This window comes from Taurulus bubalis, assembly GCF_910589615.1.
Source record: "Taurulus bubalis genome assembly, chromosome: 2".
Taxonomy (NCBI): domain Eukaryota; kingdom Metazoa; phylum Chordata; class Actinopteri; order Perciformes; family Cottidae; genus Taurulus; species Taurulus bubalis.
Genome location: NC_136590.1, coordinates 23,730,707 through 23,748,498, shown reverse-complemented (window position 1 = coordinate 23,748,498; position 17,792 = coordinate 23,730,707). Strand labels below are relative to the sequence as shown.

At 41.9% G+C, this 17,792-nt stretch overlaps 1 protein-coding gene across 1 annotated transcript in view; it reads left to right on the top strand.

Moving 5' to 3' along the window:
- fstl4 (follistatin-like 4) overlaps window positions 1–17,517 on the top strand; it is a gene marked incomplete at its 5' end in the record, with an annotated part of 204,905 nt that extends 187,388 nt beyond the window's left edge. Inside the window, 7 exons of the mRNA XM_079214541.1 lie at window positions 857–991; window positions 1,539–1,565; window positions 2,607–2,725; window positions 5,780–5,929; window positions 10,234–10,341; window positions 16,260–16,369; window positions 16,618–17,517. Coding sequence (XP_079070667.1) covers window positions 857–991; window positions 1,539–1,565; window positions 2,607–2,725; window positions 5,780–5,929; window positions 10,234–10,341; window positions 16,260–16,369; window positions 16,618–17,320 — 1,352 coding nt within the window. The 3' untranslated portion in view covers window positions 17,321–17,517. The remainder of the gene's footprint in view (window positions 1–856; window positions 992–1,538; window positions 1,566–2,606; window positions 2,726–5,779; window positions 5,930–10,233; window positions 10,342–16,259; window positions 16,370–16,617) is intronic.
- Between the last annotated feature and the right edge of the window lie 275 nt (window positions 17,518–17,792).

Here is a 17,792-nt window from a genome sequence, read left to right as displayed (position 1 = left end):
ATCATGTCACATTTACGAGGTGTATTTCAAAGACAAAAATAGTCTGATAAAGCACCTACACTAGCTTTATTTCAGGTTTCTCTCCTTTAATAAAAGGAGCTGTTGATATTTTCTGACACATGATGATTAATAAGCAGTATTTCCGCCATTCTTTTTTTTCCATTAATAAAAAAAATAGAATAACTGAAAGGGTAATTCAGAGTGTTTTTTTAAGTGGAGTGTAGCAACAAAACACAGCTGTCAGACAGCCAGCTGCTCTCTTTAAAGATGCAACACTCCACTGACAATAACAGTCATTTCTGCCTCACATAACACGGACGTTCCTGGTCGCCCGCTGCCTCCATCGAGAGGTTTGCTTTTGTCAAATAATCCTTTAAAACACACAATAACACAAAAACATAACCGATCGGTGCAGTGGTGGAGGGACGGCCGTGTTGTAGTGATACAAAGCAAATTGGCTAAATTTCATTTATATATATATATATACATATATATATATATATATATATATAAAAATGGATAAAACGAACTACAACTCTAAATCCAGAATTATTTTTTATTATTTTTAGTTTTTACATTTCTTCTTGTAAAAGACAGTTAGTCTTATCCAAATGTTTATTGTCCATTAATTCAATTCAGTTTATTTTGTTGTTTTTATTTTTTTTATACGACATCCCTGTCCCAGGACCTCACATCGGATCAGGAAAAACTCCCCCAAAAAAATTAAAAAGGATCATCAAAGGCTAATAATTAATCTCACCTGCATGCATTTTTTCCAAATGCATAAGAAATTAACCCTGTAAAACTTTAAAATCAAGTAGCAACAACCTCCTTTGTGTTTCCTCTCTTCTCGTAGCGAACAGCAGCGAGCTCCTGATCGGCAGCGTCCGGTACGAGGACACCGGCGCCTACACGTGCATTGCCAAGAACGAGGTGGGCGTGGACGAGGACATCTCTTCCCTGTTTGTGGAAGACTCGGCCAAGAAGACACGTAAGCCATCGCCACATTTCAACTTTTTAATCAGAAACAGAAAAATTACGTTGCCGTGAATCCTACTGGACATAATGCAATGTAGCATTTAAGTGATGTAGTCTACAAGGAGGTATGACCCTCTGTTAATAACTCCACGGTATCAGCTTGATATTACGCAAACCCACCAGATGTGGGTGAGTCACGCATCATTAGTTTCTCATTTGATCCCATAATTCAAGGACAGGCACTCAAATCACATATTTTATGTGTCTTTGATATTTTTTTGGGTGACTTTCGCTCGATTGCATCATCGTCAAAAGTTCGCCATCGACCACCTACAAAAGAGCTGATCCAGGCAAGACGAAGAAAAACAGAATCATCGATAACTTCTGAGTGATTTAGGAAGAAATGTGATCTCGTCAAACGCAGCGAAGAACATTTTGTAGCCGTCAGATATGATTCGTCTGAGAGAAATCTTTTTGTTTCCCCCAAGGTGATTTCATGTTCTCCTCTCTTTCTCTCTCCCTCCTTTTCCCTTTTCATTCCTTGATGGCTGAATCTGCAGTTGCAAACATTCTGTGGAGAGAAGAAGGTAATATATTGCACTTCTCAAAAGGCTTTTGTACTCAGGTAGAGCAGGAGAATAAGGGTGGGCATGTTTTTGTGGCTCTTCGGGGCCCAGCAGCTTGATACCGACACTTTCCGAGACGTTTGCAGAAGGAACACAAAGTGGTTTTCTCTCCAGCAAAAACGTTACTTCAAGACCAGATCGCCCTGCTCCGTGCACGGCTCGAGGAGTTTCATCCTTTCTGCTGTCTAATCTGTTCCTCAGATCACCTGGGGAGGAAGCATCCGCTACCGAGGAATGTTGTGCATGTTGCGAGTAAACAACCTTGTGGTTTTTTATCTGTCTTTATTCTATATATATATATATATATATATGTATTATTTCCACATCATTAAGAGCACCCACTGCAGCGGCTTTACAGCGGAGCCAAAAGCAAACGCTGTGGTTTAGAACTGTGAGTTCCTTCATTGTGTGTGTATGCGTGACCTTGTGTCTGTATTCATACACGCATCGCATGATTTTATATATATATATATATATATATATATATATACATATAGATTTTGCGTTTCTCCGGTGTAGTATGTCAATCTCGCAGTATTATTGTGCAAAAATATGTTTTCACAGGCCGACCAATCAATCATCATCATAGTTTCAGTCCACGCGTGCCGCAGGCATGCTAACGAGCTTCTGCTTATCATCTCTGCTCATGTTTCAGCTGTAAAGACTTTGATCCCCGCCAACTCTTTGTCCGTTTACAGAACGAGATGTGAATTGTTTTCCTCTCGGAGGCCTTTAACTCGACGTCTGCCTCTCCAGCGTGTTGCTGATGTGTTGCTGACGAGGCCTTTTGTGATGGCTGGCAGCCCATCCCTGCTAACGCGATAGCATGCTAACAGGGTCCTCGCTGCATGTCCTCCAGCAGGGGGGGAGGTTGTTGAAATGTCCATCACAGATGTCAGATAAGATGAGAGCGGGATTTTCAGCTGTTTTTAATTTGCATTTGTTACCCTTTTTTTCTTCACATTTGTAAACATTTTCATATCCACCTGTCTCCTCCTGCAGGGCTGAGCGTGGGGAACATGTTCTACGTGTTCTCCGATGAGGGCATCACCGTCCTGCAGCCCAGCGAGTGTGAGATACGCAGACACATGAAGCGGACAGAGAGGATTGTTGCTACCTATGTAAGTGCACATTGGCATTTTATTTTTTATTTTCAAGATGTAATGGTGGAGTAGATTCAACAGGATTAAAGTAGATTAGAAGTAGTAATGTCAGGTAATGACTTGAGTAGCCTATATGTTAGTCTCAAAGTCCCCCCATAGATTACTAAATAGATTTTAGCATGTGTAACTGCTGAGCTGCTGACTTTCAAAATCAAATCATGTGCGAGGCAGAAAGATGTCACTTAGTTCTTACATTAAGAAAAGCACTCAAACAATCATGACACACCAGGACACACCAGCATCTCACTCCCCATGCAGTAATTGGTCCCAATTACGTTGTGGTACCGTCTTCCAAACGAGCTCTGCAAGGGACAAGCTTTCTTGCTCAAAACAACAACAACCACCTTATGTATTCTACACACAGCAACTTCTCCTCCTCATCAGACTCCTCAGTCCTCAATCATTTTTTTTATCCAGCCATGGACTTGTGTTGGGCCAAACAGATATGAAACTATTGAGTCACGCCCTAATAAATATATCTAGCAAACAAACGTCCAAAGCCAAAAAGAAATGACTTGGTTGCACAATCCACCACAATATATTGTGTCTGTCCGGCGTGCACGAAAAGCTGCTCGCCCTGAACGCAGCGGCTCACCGCTGCACGAGGTATCCCATATATGATACTCGTGCTCGGCGCCGCAGTGTGAGCCTCTGGCTATTCTCCGAGACGCAAGAGGACGTCCAAATAAAATGAGCCGTAAAAAATCAAGAAGACAGCCAGCGTCATCCAGAGGCTTTTGTAACCAGCATGAGCCATGAACCAAGGAGGAGCTGTATCCGTAAACTCATATCTCATATTCACGGACTACTTTATCGCCTTTGTACGAGCCATGTAAAGAGAGAAGTCAAGTATTGATGCATTATGAAAAAATACAAGTTGAATATTCTGTAAACTGTTTGATTTGGCTGCCAAAATATTTACTCAAATGAAGATTTTGTTAAGAGCTCCTGTTTCTAAAAGCATCTAAAAACCAGTCAGCCTCTTTTGTAAAAATCCTCAGAGGTGTAAAAACAGCTTTTATCAGTAAACTATTGTAAATTTACTGATAAAAGCTTAAATCAGGCGCATCATTTTAACCTAAGCGCAATGATTTCTTAAACTATGTTTCATGCAAAAGTGTCAAAGGTTGGCTACAGATTGAGGAGCCAAATGCCAACAACGGTGTAAAGTAAATGTATTTATCAAAAACAAGACAAGGCTTCCAAAAACACCGGCTCAAACGCAGAGTTACAGGGATCTAAACAGGCAAACACACAGGACACAAACAGGGTTTAACACAGGGAAGGTGCAGGTGATTAGACACAGGAGGAAACAATCAGGGACAAGGCAGACAATCACAGGGGCAGGAATTGCGGGGACACCGAGGACAAGAGACAAGGACTTCAAAATAAAACAGGAAACAGCCCATTACTGTGACAAAAAGCATCACTTTAACTCTCGTGTTTATCAGAGATGTGTTCATAAGTGTCCTGAAATGTCTTCTCTCTGCATGAAGAAAAAAGCATAAAGAACGGCTGGTCAACTAAAGAGATCTTCATCCACATATTGCCGCCCGTAATCCATCAAACTCTCAAGGTCCCAGTTCAGCTCACTGGCGTTCCCTGAACACGGGGAATAAACCAGTGAGCGTGTCAAGCTTTGCTCTCCAGCTCCTTTTATTCTTTTCTGTTATTCCGTGTGGAAGGAAAAGGCCGTCCTTCCCCCTCCTCACCTCGCTAAAGTAATGGGATTACTCTTGTCCATTAGTCACCAGGTTGCACCGATAGACGGCAAGTAGACCCTGAGGTTTTTAATCCACTGGAGAACATCCCTCTCACGGAGCAATGGGCTTTAAATGGTAAAGGTTCCTTGTTTCTCTGAGGGATTTGGGTTCTACAGGACCCAGTAACTGTATTGGAGATCAATACAAACCCAATAAGGTACGTGTTAGCCGGTACCTGCTGTAAACAGCACTTTCTCCACTTTGGAGGGGTGGAAACTCTTGAAACGTAACCTTTCTTTGTGCATGCGTGCATGCATGCCTGCGTGCGTGCGTGCATAAATAAATATGCTGCTCGAGTCGGTCGACGTTTATGAACTTGTGAAGTTTAAGATCCGATTCTAACTTAAGAGTGGAAACATTTTGGCTGATTTTAGTTGCATCAATCATAAAAGTGTTATTGGAATGAAGCGTGCTGTGTAAAGACATCAGTGTGCACCTTTGGTGAGGCATTGAAATCAATGTTGTCGTTTTTAATAGTTCATTCCTTAGGCTTAAAACCTTTTATTACACTATTTGGGGCTATTTATTTACAACTGTACTGTGATTGTAATTCTCCTGCTTGACTTGTTTTGATCTATTCCATCTTATTTGTATCTCTTATTCTACTTTGCTCTTTTTAAATCCTATTTTTGCATTTGTCTTTATATTGTCTTGTGTTTCTTTTATACATTGTCTAAATGCCTCTTATGTATCATTTAAAGCATTTTGAACTACCTTTTTTATTTGGAGGTGCTTTACATATAAAGTTGCCTCGCTTCACATTAGCAAGAACAGTTTTTCAATATATATATATATATATATATATATATATATATCACCATTACTGCTGCATTGAGTGATTAAATTAGTGGAGAAGCTCATTCATCTTTCGCTTTCCAGCTGACAAAACAAGAAATTCACACCTTGGACTCTGGGCGCTTGGTGTTTATCTTTTTATGGACTGCACAATCAATAATTGAAAAAACTAATAGTTCCATATCTTACCCCTCCCCCTGATATGTCAAAAATAGGCTTAATTATTAAGTTGCTGTTCAATGAGATGACCTGTTTTCCTGTGGTTATTAAAACATCAAATGGGGCTACAACGTGGACCATGTGCACTGAAAAAAATCGCGTAAATTGATACCGGGATATAATCGTATCATCAAAATAAAATCCACACCAGGACATCCTGGCAACCCCTTCCTCCCTCTGCTGTTCTCGTCTTCCTCCTCCCATCATCCTCTCTTCTCTGTCTGCTTCTCCCCAGGAGGAGATGTGCCCTAAAGGTGAGGGGGTCTCGCCCCAGCACTGCGTGTGGTCCTCGGCAGTCAACATCCGGGATAAGTACATCTACGTGACCCAGCCCCTCCTCAGCCGACTGCTGGTCGTCGATATTCAAGCTCAGAAGGTGGTGCAGGTGGGTGGAGCCGAATAGTTATTCATCTATCAGATAGCCTGTGGGAAAACAGTGTATTGTGCGGTGTCTGCGTGGAAACAATGTTTATTTTATTTAGTAATTCTATTTTTTAAATGTTTTATTATTTATTTTGTATTATTTATTTATTTTATTTTCTTTGTACATTTACAGTGCACATGTTTTCAACATTTCAGTTTCCACCTTAATTTAAATGTACAGAGTTGGCTAGAGAGCTACTTTTTTTAAGGTAACATCAGTAGATCTTTTCTGCTGTTTTACACTCCTTATGTGGGAACCATTATGTTTAAGCATCACTTCGTCCTTGTTTGAAAAAGAAGCACGAACGTTTCTTCGATGTTATTTATCCAAGTTTGTTGTTCTACAGTAAGAATCCAGAGGGACTTCGAACACAATAACACTCTGATACTGAGCTTTTATTCTACATAACGATCATCCTATAATACTGGCCTAACTCACAAGAGCATATTGTGTATTATTTCCAATAAGAGAATAATTTGGACACGTTCAAAACGTTGGAACGCGCCCCGTGGCTTTACATACGTGCGGCCGGCGTTCGGCTTCATGTCGACCAGCGTCGCCGACATGAAGCACACTCGACTCGACGCTGCTGAACACGCCGCTGATGTGAGGCGACCACATGCAAGGGGAAATAAATCAAACGCACCTCAAGCGCTGGAAACAATACATTGCCCAGGTGGGTGCCGGCTGCCGCGCCATTCATCTTGCCTGTAACGGCTGTTTAGAGACCGAATCCCTCAGGTGTTCTTTCCAGGGTCAACATCATTAATACTGAGGAGGAAATAGGACTCAAGAAGAAGGAGGCGGGAGAGGAGGAGGAGGAGGAGGGATGAAAGTATGAGTCTGAGTAAAGAGAATGAGAAAATTGGTTGTTTTTTTCAGTTAAAACTAAAACAATACACATTATCACAGTCATGTAATGAAAGGAGGAACACAGGTGGGTTCTTTTTTCAACATTTGAAGTTCAGGTCGCGACCTTTCGGGTATTGCTGCCCACCAGCTGCCCTTTTTCTCGCCTTTCCATCCAACACTGTGAAACTGCTTTTCACTCTGTCGCTCTCTCGCCCTCCCCCCTCTCTCTCTTTCTCAGACACCCTCCCTGGCCTTTGGGTGCAGCAGGTTAATGCATCCTCGCTGTCTTTCCCCTTTCTTCTGGTCTCTGTGATTTCAAAGCTTTTTTTTTTCCAAAGCACATGTGTAGCTTCCTTTCAACAATGGCCTTTAAAACCAGAAAGAAGACAGCAGACAATGAATGCACTTTATATACTGACGGAAATAAACAATTGCTTTAATTTTTTAATAGCAAAATTAATTATCCTTTTAGAGGAGACCAAACACGGTGACCAGGAAGGTCACGTAGGATGTGTCCGAACACTAAATCGCTTATTTTTTAGGCAATAATTTCCTTCTGGAGTATGAGAATAAACCAGTTTATTTGTGAGAAAACACCCAAGTTTATCGTCTTTACTCATAAACTTAAAATTCGATATTGGGGAGGGAATAACACCACAATAGATGACTCCTGAGTCGTCGCTCCATCATGGAAAAAGAAGCACAAATTTAGATCCCAGCTCAGATGCTTTTTCTCACTCTCGTGAAAAGTCGTCTTACTCTTCATGTTCTCCAGCAGACAGCAGATGAAGGCCGTAAACATGTGGAGAAGCCGCACTAATACAGGTTTTCATGTGTCTGTCATGCTGCTGCGTGCGAGGAAATTGCACCTTTGTTATATTTTTTAGCACAAGGGAGTCTAACCTTGGCTCTGATGTGTCAGACCTGAGCTAGGTGAGCACACGGCACATCAGCTGATTAAAAAGAGCCAGATGGCAGAGACCTCTGCTCATGTGGAGACGTTAACACACTCGGTGGGAGGCGCCATGCAGTTAGTTGTCTTCTAGGTTTTATTTGTGCTGAGATATATATATTTTTTTAAATACTTAATAATCTTTGAAGTAAAAAGTGGTTTCCTGAACGATAAAATTGTATTTGTTTTTTCTACCTCCATCAACAAGGTGATTTTCAGGAAACCTCAGAACCTATTTGTGATATAAGATAAGATAATGTGAGCAACATTTTGGTTTCATAAATGTTTTGCTAACTAAGTCCAGAATCATGGCAAAGTCTAATGGTGCGAATATTCGCAACACTTCCTGTTTGTGAACACCGCATACCACCGCCTCCGCTGGTCGGGCTAGAGTCACATAAGCATCGCAAAATATGTGTTGGGAAAATGTATCGGCAAATTTTAAGTGCCTCCGATTATATTCATTTAAATGTGCCTGATGGCAGTAGTATACAAATTTATATATACTTATATACGGATATATGTACTGTATGCGCGTATGTATCATATGTGTATATACATGTATGTGTAGATTACCATGTAACTAGGAGTTTGAATCTGTGTATGGGCGGATCAGTACCATAATCATTTTCTACAATAATGATATGTATGGTGTATAATTACATGCCATGCAGCGGCTTTCCCGATGTTCTCTGCATCGCAGACACTGTACAAACAAGTACCAGTCGCAAAAAAGCTCAAGGCTGTGATCAAGTCTGTGAGATACTCTGTGATCCAGCCTGCATACAGTATGTGAGACGAGCGATGCTCTGGTGCGCCTGTGGTGTTTAATGTACGACTCAAGGAGGTCTCGTAAATGATTCCTTGTCAGCAGAATCGATAGCGCTCGTACAGGAAGTCATGATGATGTGAGAACGGATCTTGGCGATCTGGAAGAACTCTCTCCCTATGACAAGAAACGCTAATATAACTAATAACGCTCCTTGATCAATGAGGAAGGGAGCTGACATTTTTGTCCGGTTGGAGTGGCCAGCTTATCCAGTGAATTTCAGTTAGCCTGCGCTGGAGCAGGTTAACAGTTTTGGTGGATGTGTTGCTATGGTGATTTTTCTAAACTTGCTTTGAGGAAGCGAAAAGCCTGATCTGCGTCATCTTATCCTGAAAATTATCCGGCTAACTCTGTAAACCAGAAGAATAGGCGACCTCCAGGTGTTGACGTCTCCTAATAATAAATGGCATCTGAGTAACGCGTCTTATTCTGAGAATAACAATATGTAAGACATCTAGTCCCTTTTTTAAAGGTTTTAAAGGGTTAACTCCAGTCCATTGCGTCCCAGTCCGCTGCATCGAGGCCTCGCCTCGGCATTACCTCTGCTCCCATCATGCAGAGAGCTTAACGCAAAGCAAGTTCACACATACACACACACACACACACTCTATACACACCCGCTGAGTTGACACTTGGCTGGACCTCCCATTACTGAACACAGAGCTCGCAACTCGCTCCGCTGGCGGGCGTGTCAGCAGCTCCCGTCCAGCCGGCCAAAAGCAGCGTAATGGATTGTGTTATTCCTGGTTGTTGACATTGCAGCAGCCCTAAGGTTGTACACACACACACACACACACACGCACACACATCTACTTCTTCCCCTTTTCACGGCTTCTGCAAGTTATGCTGTATTCCTTCTGTTCTCTCCCCCGAAATGTGTCCGATGTCTTCACTAAAAAGCTCATGCAGGAACGCAGTAACAGAGCTCCATCACTGTGGAGATGCATTCCCTTTGAGTATGTTTAATGTTTGGGTGGCGTGCTTGGATTTGTTTCCCTTATATGTGCAACATGCACGCTGTTGCAGCTTCCTCTTAATTTCGTTTACACGTTTACATCATGACAACTAGCTAGACACTACTAGCAGATCCATTTCCAATTGATTTTAATTTGATTTTGAAAATGTATTTCTGTAAACTGGCTCCTGTAAATTTGCTCCTCTACACGTTTCCAGTTCTTATAAATCTAATCTAATCTTTTGCATCCAACGACATCCAGTTTTTTGCTGCCATCCCTTTAATGGTTCGCTTCAAATCATCCCGTTTCTAAAATATCAAATGTAGATGTTTCTTTTATATTTGCGAGTAAAACATTCAGGATCTTACTGGTTTTTGTCAGGTTTGCAATACTGGTGTTGTATTTAGGCCCGCACAGAGAAGGTAAAAAGTTTAAATTACCATTAGAATATATATATATATATATATATATATATATATATATTTTATGAACCCAGAAGGAAAGGGTTTCAGTGATGCTTCATTACTAAACATGTCCTTAGTATGTTAATGACTGTTCAGGGTAAAATGTGCAACTGATGGGGACGTTTGGCACCTTTTTAGCGCGAGAATTTGATTTAATTTTGGCTCAAGAGCAACTGGTTTAATCTTATCCTCACTCTCTCCATCTCTTCTAGGCCGTAACAACGGATCCCTTTCCAGTCAAGATGCTCTACGACAAGTCACATGATCAGGTCTGGGTGCTGACGTGGGGCGACATGGACAGAACACACCCGACTCTCCAGGTGAGCTTACAGAGCTCTCAGGCAACAACAGTCAAATACCTCTCCATGAAGCCGGAGAGAGAACTCATACTGTTCAGGAGACACGATGGATGTTGTCTCTATTGCAGCCTCGTTTTGTTCCATCTGGCCAGTGATTATTTACTTAAAATCCAGCCGAGTGCAGCTCTAAAAGTATAAATGTCTCTTCTTTATTATCCTCTTATCACTACCAAATGCCTACACAACTCGTCCTGTGTTTGCATTCGTGAACTCCGATGAGTGATTGTTTTACGGGGAGAATATAATCTATATAAACTGTAGACGGTCCAGCAGGCGGGGGCAGGAACCCAGAGCCGCTGACTAATTGAGCTCCTGCGCTTCCTGTTTGCGCGATAAGTATCTGCACGGCTGCTTCCGAGGGTTTGGAACATTTACCAAGCTGAAAAAAAGAAGAAAAAAAACTGCAATTTACAGCTGCGCCGGCGGTGCGGTCGGTGTGTGCCCGGCGTCTCTTTGGACCGCTGGTGTTGGAGGCTTCACAGATGAGAAATGATCACAGGTGTGGTTGTGTTTAATCCACCTCAGGGGGATCGGTGGAGAGGTGTGCTGTTTTTATGGGGCCAGTATTTATATGTGTGTGTGTGTGTGTGTGTGTGTGTGTGTGTGTGTGTGTGTGTGTGTGTGTGTGTGTGTGTGTACGAAACAGTGAAGGACACTGGCAGAGCCACCAAGGGATCCCATTGTAATCTCAGTAATAGGCACAAACATGTTTATCGTGCCGCTTCGTCCCATCGGAGGGTCGGATCCCATCCTAATCATGTGAGGTGTTGTGTTCTGTTGTGTTCAGGGGACTGCTGAGGATACGATACACACTCGGATGTATGTACGACTCTTCAGAGGATCTTTGCAGTGAAACGATTTATTTTATATTCAGAAAATCCCCTGAATACATAAATTCTTCTTTCTTTCTTTCTTTTAAACCGGTGCTGTTTGCATTGTTGCTTTTGACCACCAGTCGTTTCATGTAGATATTTGTATTCAATTAAAATGTTAATCAGTGGTTGTGTAGCGGTTAATGGCGCTGTTGTTTGTCAAATAGTCCCTAAATTACACATTATTTGTGATTATATTTTAAACTATTTCTTAAAAGAAACTTTCAAAAAGAAGAAGTTCTAAAGCCGTGTGTGTGCGTGTGTGTGTATGTCTGTTTAAGGTGCTTATTACATTACTCCATAGTGTTTGTGTTGGAGTTGTTTCTCTCAGAGGTTATAATCATAAATGAAGCAGAAAATTCTATGAAAATATGTTTTTCATCACAGACAAAACAATTTTCTCGTCCTATAATTTGAAAACAATCAGAGAAGGGAGAGGAGCTTTGCATAACGTTGGTGGCCGTCGCCTGAACTGCGGGGGGAAAAACACAATTTTGTGTGTTCTTTTGCTTTTTTCCATTATACTCATTTCCCACCACACTTCCTGCACTTCTTCAGGAGTAATGCATAATTAGAGAATGTGTGTGTGTGTGTGTGTGTGTGTGTGTGTGTGTGTGTGTGTATATACAGTGTATATGTGTGTGTGTGTATGTGTGTGTGTGTGTGTGTGTGTGTGTGTGTGTGTATATACAGTGTATATATGTGTGTGTGTGTGTGTGTGTGTGTGTGTGTGTGTGTGTGTGTGTGTGTGTGTGTGTGTGTGTGTGTGTGCGTGTGTGTGTGTGTGTGTGCTCGCGTATGAATCACTAAAAAATGCAATTGCAGAGGAAACTGCATAATGGGACTGGAGGCCACGTGGATCACACTACAAATAAACGGTTGATGATGTCATTACCGGGTGGACTGGAAGGGACTGACCTGTTGGGCTGTGCTTGTGCGTCAATGTGTGTGTGTGTGTGTGTGTGGTACTTTTTAAGCAGCCAAGTTTTTAGGATGGCTCAATATCTCAATATCTCTGTGTACACATCAGAGTGTGATTGTCAATCCCATTAGAGAAGACAAATGGAGGATTTTTGCCAGGCGGAGGGGAACGTGGGATCTCCGTCAGGCGGCACATCTCCCTGCCAAGAAGACATTTAACTCGCATTAACCAATTAGGTTTGCCAAATATGTGTTCAAACGCCGATTATTATTATGAACTAAATTATTATTACAATAAGAAGTTGTCTCAGGAAACGACACGTATTCCATTCAGGCGGGAAATAGCCTCTGTTTTTAAATCTCTTAATATGTTTGGGGGGGAGGGGGGAAGTATTTGGATTATTTGCCTTTCCTCATGTTTTGTCTTATCACTCTTTAGTGTGAACCACTTTTTTCACTCTGGTTTGCAAAGCGGCAAATATTTAAAATACAACAATTACAATTTCATAAGCACCACATTGTGGTTATTGCAAGAAGGTCAGGTGGTCATCTGATTATATTTCATATGGGCGGAGCTACAATACCTGAATACGCCCAAACAGTTATTTTTGTTAACTTTGAGGAATAATACACTTTTTTGTTTTCTACAAAAACCTTCAACAAAAGAAGCCAAACTGTTCAAATATCTCCCTAGAACTGTCTAATAATAGAGTACTATTTAAATAATGGACTCACACCATGTAACTATCTGAAACTTTTGCTGCATTTGTTGTACCAATAAAAGACCAACATACCAAAAAGCAACATTTTAAAACGTAGCTCTTATCAATAAAAATATCTTATGAAAGAATAAGTGAACATGAATGTGAATCTGCCGACATTGGAGACATTTAATGTGAGAGTATTACACACACATATCTGATGTGCATTTCAGCAAACATCTGTCTCTTTCTATCTTTGTTATTCATGCATCTATAACTATATGATTTACGCCTCGGGGAATAAAACAAAACAAAGTATTAATTTTAGTTGCAAAGTTCTGCAGCGATCTCGAGCAACAAGCCTTTGAGTCTTCCGGGGAATCCATCACGAGCTTTATTGCTCCCCCTGGAGCCGCACAGGGAGTAATTCTGATAGTATAGGGTTAGGGCTATGCCTCGGAAGATTTATTAAACTTACTTAATAACACACACATATATATATATGCGCTGGAGCATTTGAGGAGGGCATTCTCTAGTTCAGTGATTCTCAACTGGTGGGTCACGACCCACCCCGTTTTCAGTGGGTCACAGGCCTTTGCGTTTTTTTTAAGGGACTTTTTTATGCAGCGGAGAGTCGTTTTTTTTGCCGGCTACGGTTTCAACTTGTTTTGCACTTGTCCCTCCATGTTTTCAGCAGTGTGTGCCAGGTTGGGTCAAACCATCCTGATATGGGGGAGACTCTGGATTTTTGGGATAATTAAATTAAACAGCCTACTTAATATAAAATTCACTACTGATGACGCTGCCTGCATGACAGGGAAAAACTTGGGGGACGTGAGGTGAATTGAGTGCTGCTTAATTTTCTGTAAAGCACAATATTTTTCAGTATTTACCTACTGATGAGGTAATCACAAGAAAAGTTCATTTTGTACATATGAATCCTTTTGAATTGCACTTTTTGTTTATTTTGAATTTGTGGAAAAGCTGCTCCTCAAACACTCAAAGTCACTGTCTTGTCATAGATTCAGTGAGTGTGTATTCTCAGTTATAGTTAGGTCATTTGAGCCTTTTTGAAACTGCTTTGAACTTTTTTGTTTGTGCATGAAAGCTGTAGAGTCTGTAAAAAAAATGGCTGAAGATTCTGAATTGTTATGTATGTTGTAATACCTTGTGTCCTGAAGATACACTTTTTGTTTTTTAATTCAAATGCAGCTAATTGAGTGTGAAAGGGAATAGTTCCCTCTCTAGCATCGCCACCAGCTGCTCGTTTTGGTTTATCATTAAACTCGTTTTTGTGTTGGCATACATATTCTGTACTATCTCAGGTTAAAACTGCACGATCTTTTCATTCAATAAATTTGAGAAGTTAAGAATGTTCCTCGATTTGGGTCGCGACTTGTCATTCAGGGGTGATGGTGGATCCCGGAGCCAGACCAGTTGAGAACCACTGCTCTAGTTGGATAGTGTCTGCAGAGTGACTGTTGTTGTGAAAGCCAAAAGCTGCCGGGTTAGAACCAACGGCCCTCAGGTATCAGCGGGTGAACATGAAACCAGACGACGAAGAGGAGCTGGTGGCGTGAAGAGTACCTGCAGCCCCCCGGAGCCCAATAATACACAAGCGTTGCCACGCTTAACCTCATTAACGCCCGTCATTGTATTCAGCAACTGTAGTCATTTTTAATGAGGATTATTTTTCATGTCTCTCAAGCGGTGAGAAACCGGCAGGATCTGATTGGTTAAAAATTGATGAGATTGTGGGGATGATGGAGAAGAGCTCTGCAACTTGGGCTGATGTTTTATGAGATAGAAAGTGCACATGCGCTTCAGTGGCGCTGGCTTTTTTAAAGAAAATTTAGATTATTTGAAATTTAGATTCATCTTATCTCATAATTTCGACTTTCTATCTCATCATTTCGACTTTCTATCTCATCATTTCGACTTTCTTATCTTGTAATTTAGACTTTCTTATCTCGTAATTTAGACTTTCTATCTCATAATTATAACTTTCTATCTCAGAATTTCGACATTCTACCTCATAATTAGAACATTCTATCTCATAATTATGCCTTTTTTTTTATCTCATAATCTTTTTCTTTTACTGGTGCAATTGGACTGCCATAGTGAATCAGAATAGATTTATTTTTACGCTCAGTCCTCTGTTTTAAAACAATATTCTACACGCTCTCCAGCAACATTTGCAGAGGTTTTATTTTTCGGAGAATATGTAAAGTTTGTCAAATCAAAAAGGGAAACGATCAGTTTTTACTGTGTCGGTCGACTGGAGGCTTTTAATAAATGCCGTCCCATACGTGTCGGCCCCATAAACAACCCGCTTGTCCTTGACGGTGACCCGACCGCTGAGGCGTGCATGATGAAGCGTGTGTCACGGGCGAGGCGGTGCATCACCAGGGGCCCGTCAGAGGAGTCCATGCCTCCCCAGCCTCGCGCTCTACAAACATGCTGATTCAGTGCCAGCTGTGTGACATGAGAGATGGGGCTTTTATTGTGGCGGCAGCTTCTAAGACAACCATCTTCTGAATGAGATGCTTTATCAGAGGAGCGAGCCGGGGCCACGTCGCATACTGCAGATGTTTATCTCCTCCAGGATATACGGGCCTGTCACCTGAACCAGAGATATGAGCCTTTATTCTGATGAGGCAGAAAAGGGTTTAACCATCGCAACAATAAGAGCAAGACAATCAGGTTGATACTGGTGTTTAAATTTGAGGGTTTAAAGAAGTATTAATCCTTAATTAGTTAAACAATTAAAAACAGCTGAAACATAAACGTGACATCCAATCGGATCATTCATTAGTCCAAATGTATTAATAAGAAGAGAATTTTCCAAATTCACAACATTAACAACATCTCTTGCTTCAGTCCATAATTGCTGGTTAAAAAATCGGCACGCACCTGTACAGTTATCATAACCACAATAACAGAAATCATATTTTCCCCCATTATGACATCATACAATATGCAGCTTCATTGGAAAACCTCAATCAAAGCTTTAAATATTGAAAAACGACATTTCGGTCCAGTCCGATGACGAAGCCGACACTAAAACTCATTTACTTATTTAATAACAGTTAAAAAATGTACAGAAAGTATGTCTCATTTATTGGGTTTTTCCCTTCAGTGATTATTTGTTCTGTCCTTATATATAATATAATAATATAATATTCCGCAGTATTGGGATAGTACATATCTTTGGTCCAAACTAAGTGCTTTAACACAATTTTTTCAAGACGTCTTTGGTGGAAATGTTTTTACATTCTCTGCTGTCGACAGAATGGAAAACGTCACTTTGATTATCGAATAATAATAATAATGTTTTATTTTTTTATGTATTTAGTATTCACGCCGTACTTCTCATTGTCCACAGGTGATCCCTCAAGCCAGCGTGGGAGAAGTGCATCACACCATCCGCACAACTTTCCAGAGGGTCAGCAACTTCTTCATCCCTCCAACCAACCTCATCATCACCCACGTGAGGTAAGACAGTACACACACACACACACACACACACACACACGCACACACGCACACACACAGCCACCTCCGACCTTAAAACACGGGCAACCTCGTTGCTCGGTCGTCATGGCTGTCCTTCTGAAGTGGAGGAGAAAAGAACAAATGAGAATCCTGATGAGAATCCATTTAATGACTCTGCATCAATCTATATATATCCCCTACAAATCTAGAAGGGCTATTAACCTTTCTTCTGAACTTTGTCGGTTTAGGTTTGCCTTTGTCTTCCTCAAAAACGAACCTGCGGTGCACAAGATTGACCTGGAGACCTTCCACCGCGTGAAGACCATCAGCCTGAGGAACTTCAGCTGCGTGCCGGTCAGCATGGCCTACACGCACCTGAGCGGCTTCTACTTCGTGCAGTGCCAGAGCAAGAGCCGCTTGCTCGCCCCGCCCCAGCTGCTCATCGACAGCGTGACGGACACGGTGACCGGCCCCAACCGGAACATCACGGGACAGCCGTTCGTGTCGCCGGACGGCCGCTACATCGTAACGCCCGACCCAGAGGGCTCGAGGCTGATGGTGCAGACGGTGTCGTTCCAGGGCGAGCTGGGTCTGAACCAGGAGCTGTACCAGCCCGTCGCCGTCTCCGATCTGGCTTTCCAGCCGTCCTTCACGGAGTCCAACCAGCACACTGTGGTCGCCACCTCGGGCTCAGGCACGGACCTGCTATTCGCCGATCTTTCCTCGGGCCGCACTGAGGTTCTCCGGAGCCTCAAGGAGCCGCTGGACCCCCGAGCCTGGCCCTGGGGAGGCCCCAACCGAGTGGTGGTCTCCAGCGGGTTGTTCGGACAGTACCTGGTGACGCCGTCGGCCGAGTCCATCTTTGTCTTGGACGGCAAACAGAGAACGCCACACTGCGAGGTGTCAGACATCAAGAGAGGGAACACAGTCGTCTGGGTCGGCGAGGTATGAGTCCAAAAGAAAAAAAGGAAGAAAAAAAAGAAAGCCAGAGACGTAGAATGAAGGGCAAACATAAATGGTAAATAAAAAAAATTAAATCAAAGGAAAGATCAGGCCAAATTATCTATTATAAGATTTATATGAACATACGTTGTGGACACAAACCTGGGACTGAGCGAGAGGGAAACACGCCTGGGTTTATTGTAACAAAAGTACACTTAAAAATAGAGTAATTGAGAAAACATTAAGAAACCCTGTTGTGATATTTGGATTGGGAGAAAGTGTCAATGCGTTCAGTGCAACAGTGATCTACATGCACTCGACTATACAGAATTGTACATTATTGCACTTCCTTCCATGTTATCACAGCAAATAGGTACCTGCAGAGGGGTTATTAACGAACTATGAACTATGCACAATGCTCACTTTTTTTAGAGTAAAAAGCTTTTACGATTTTTTGGGTTTATCTCAACGATGTTTGTCG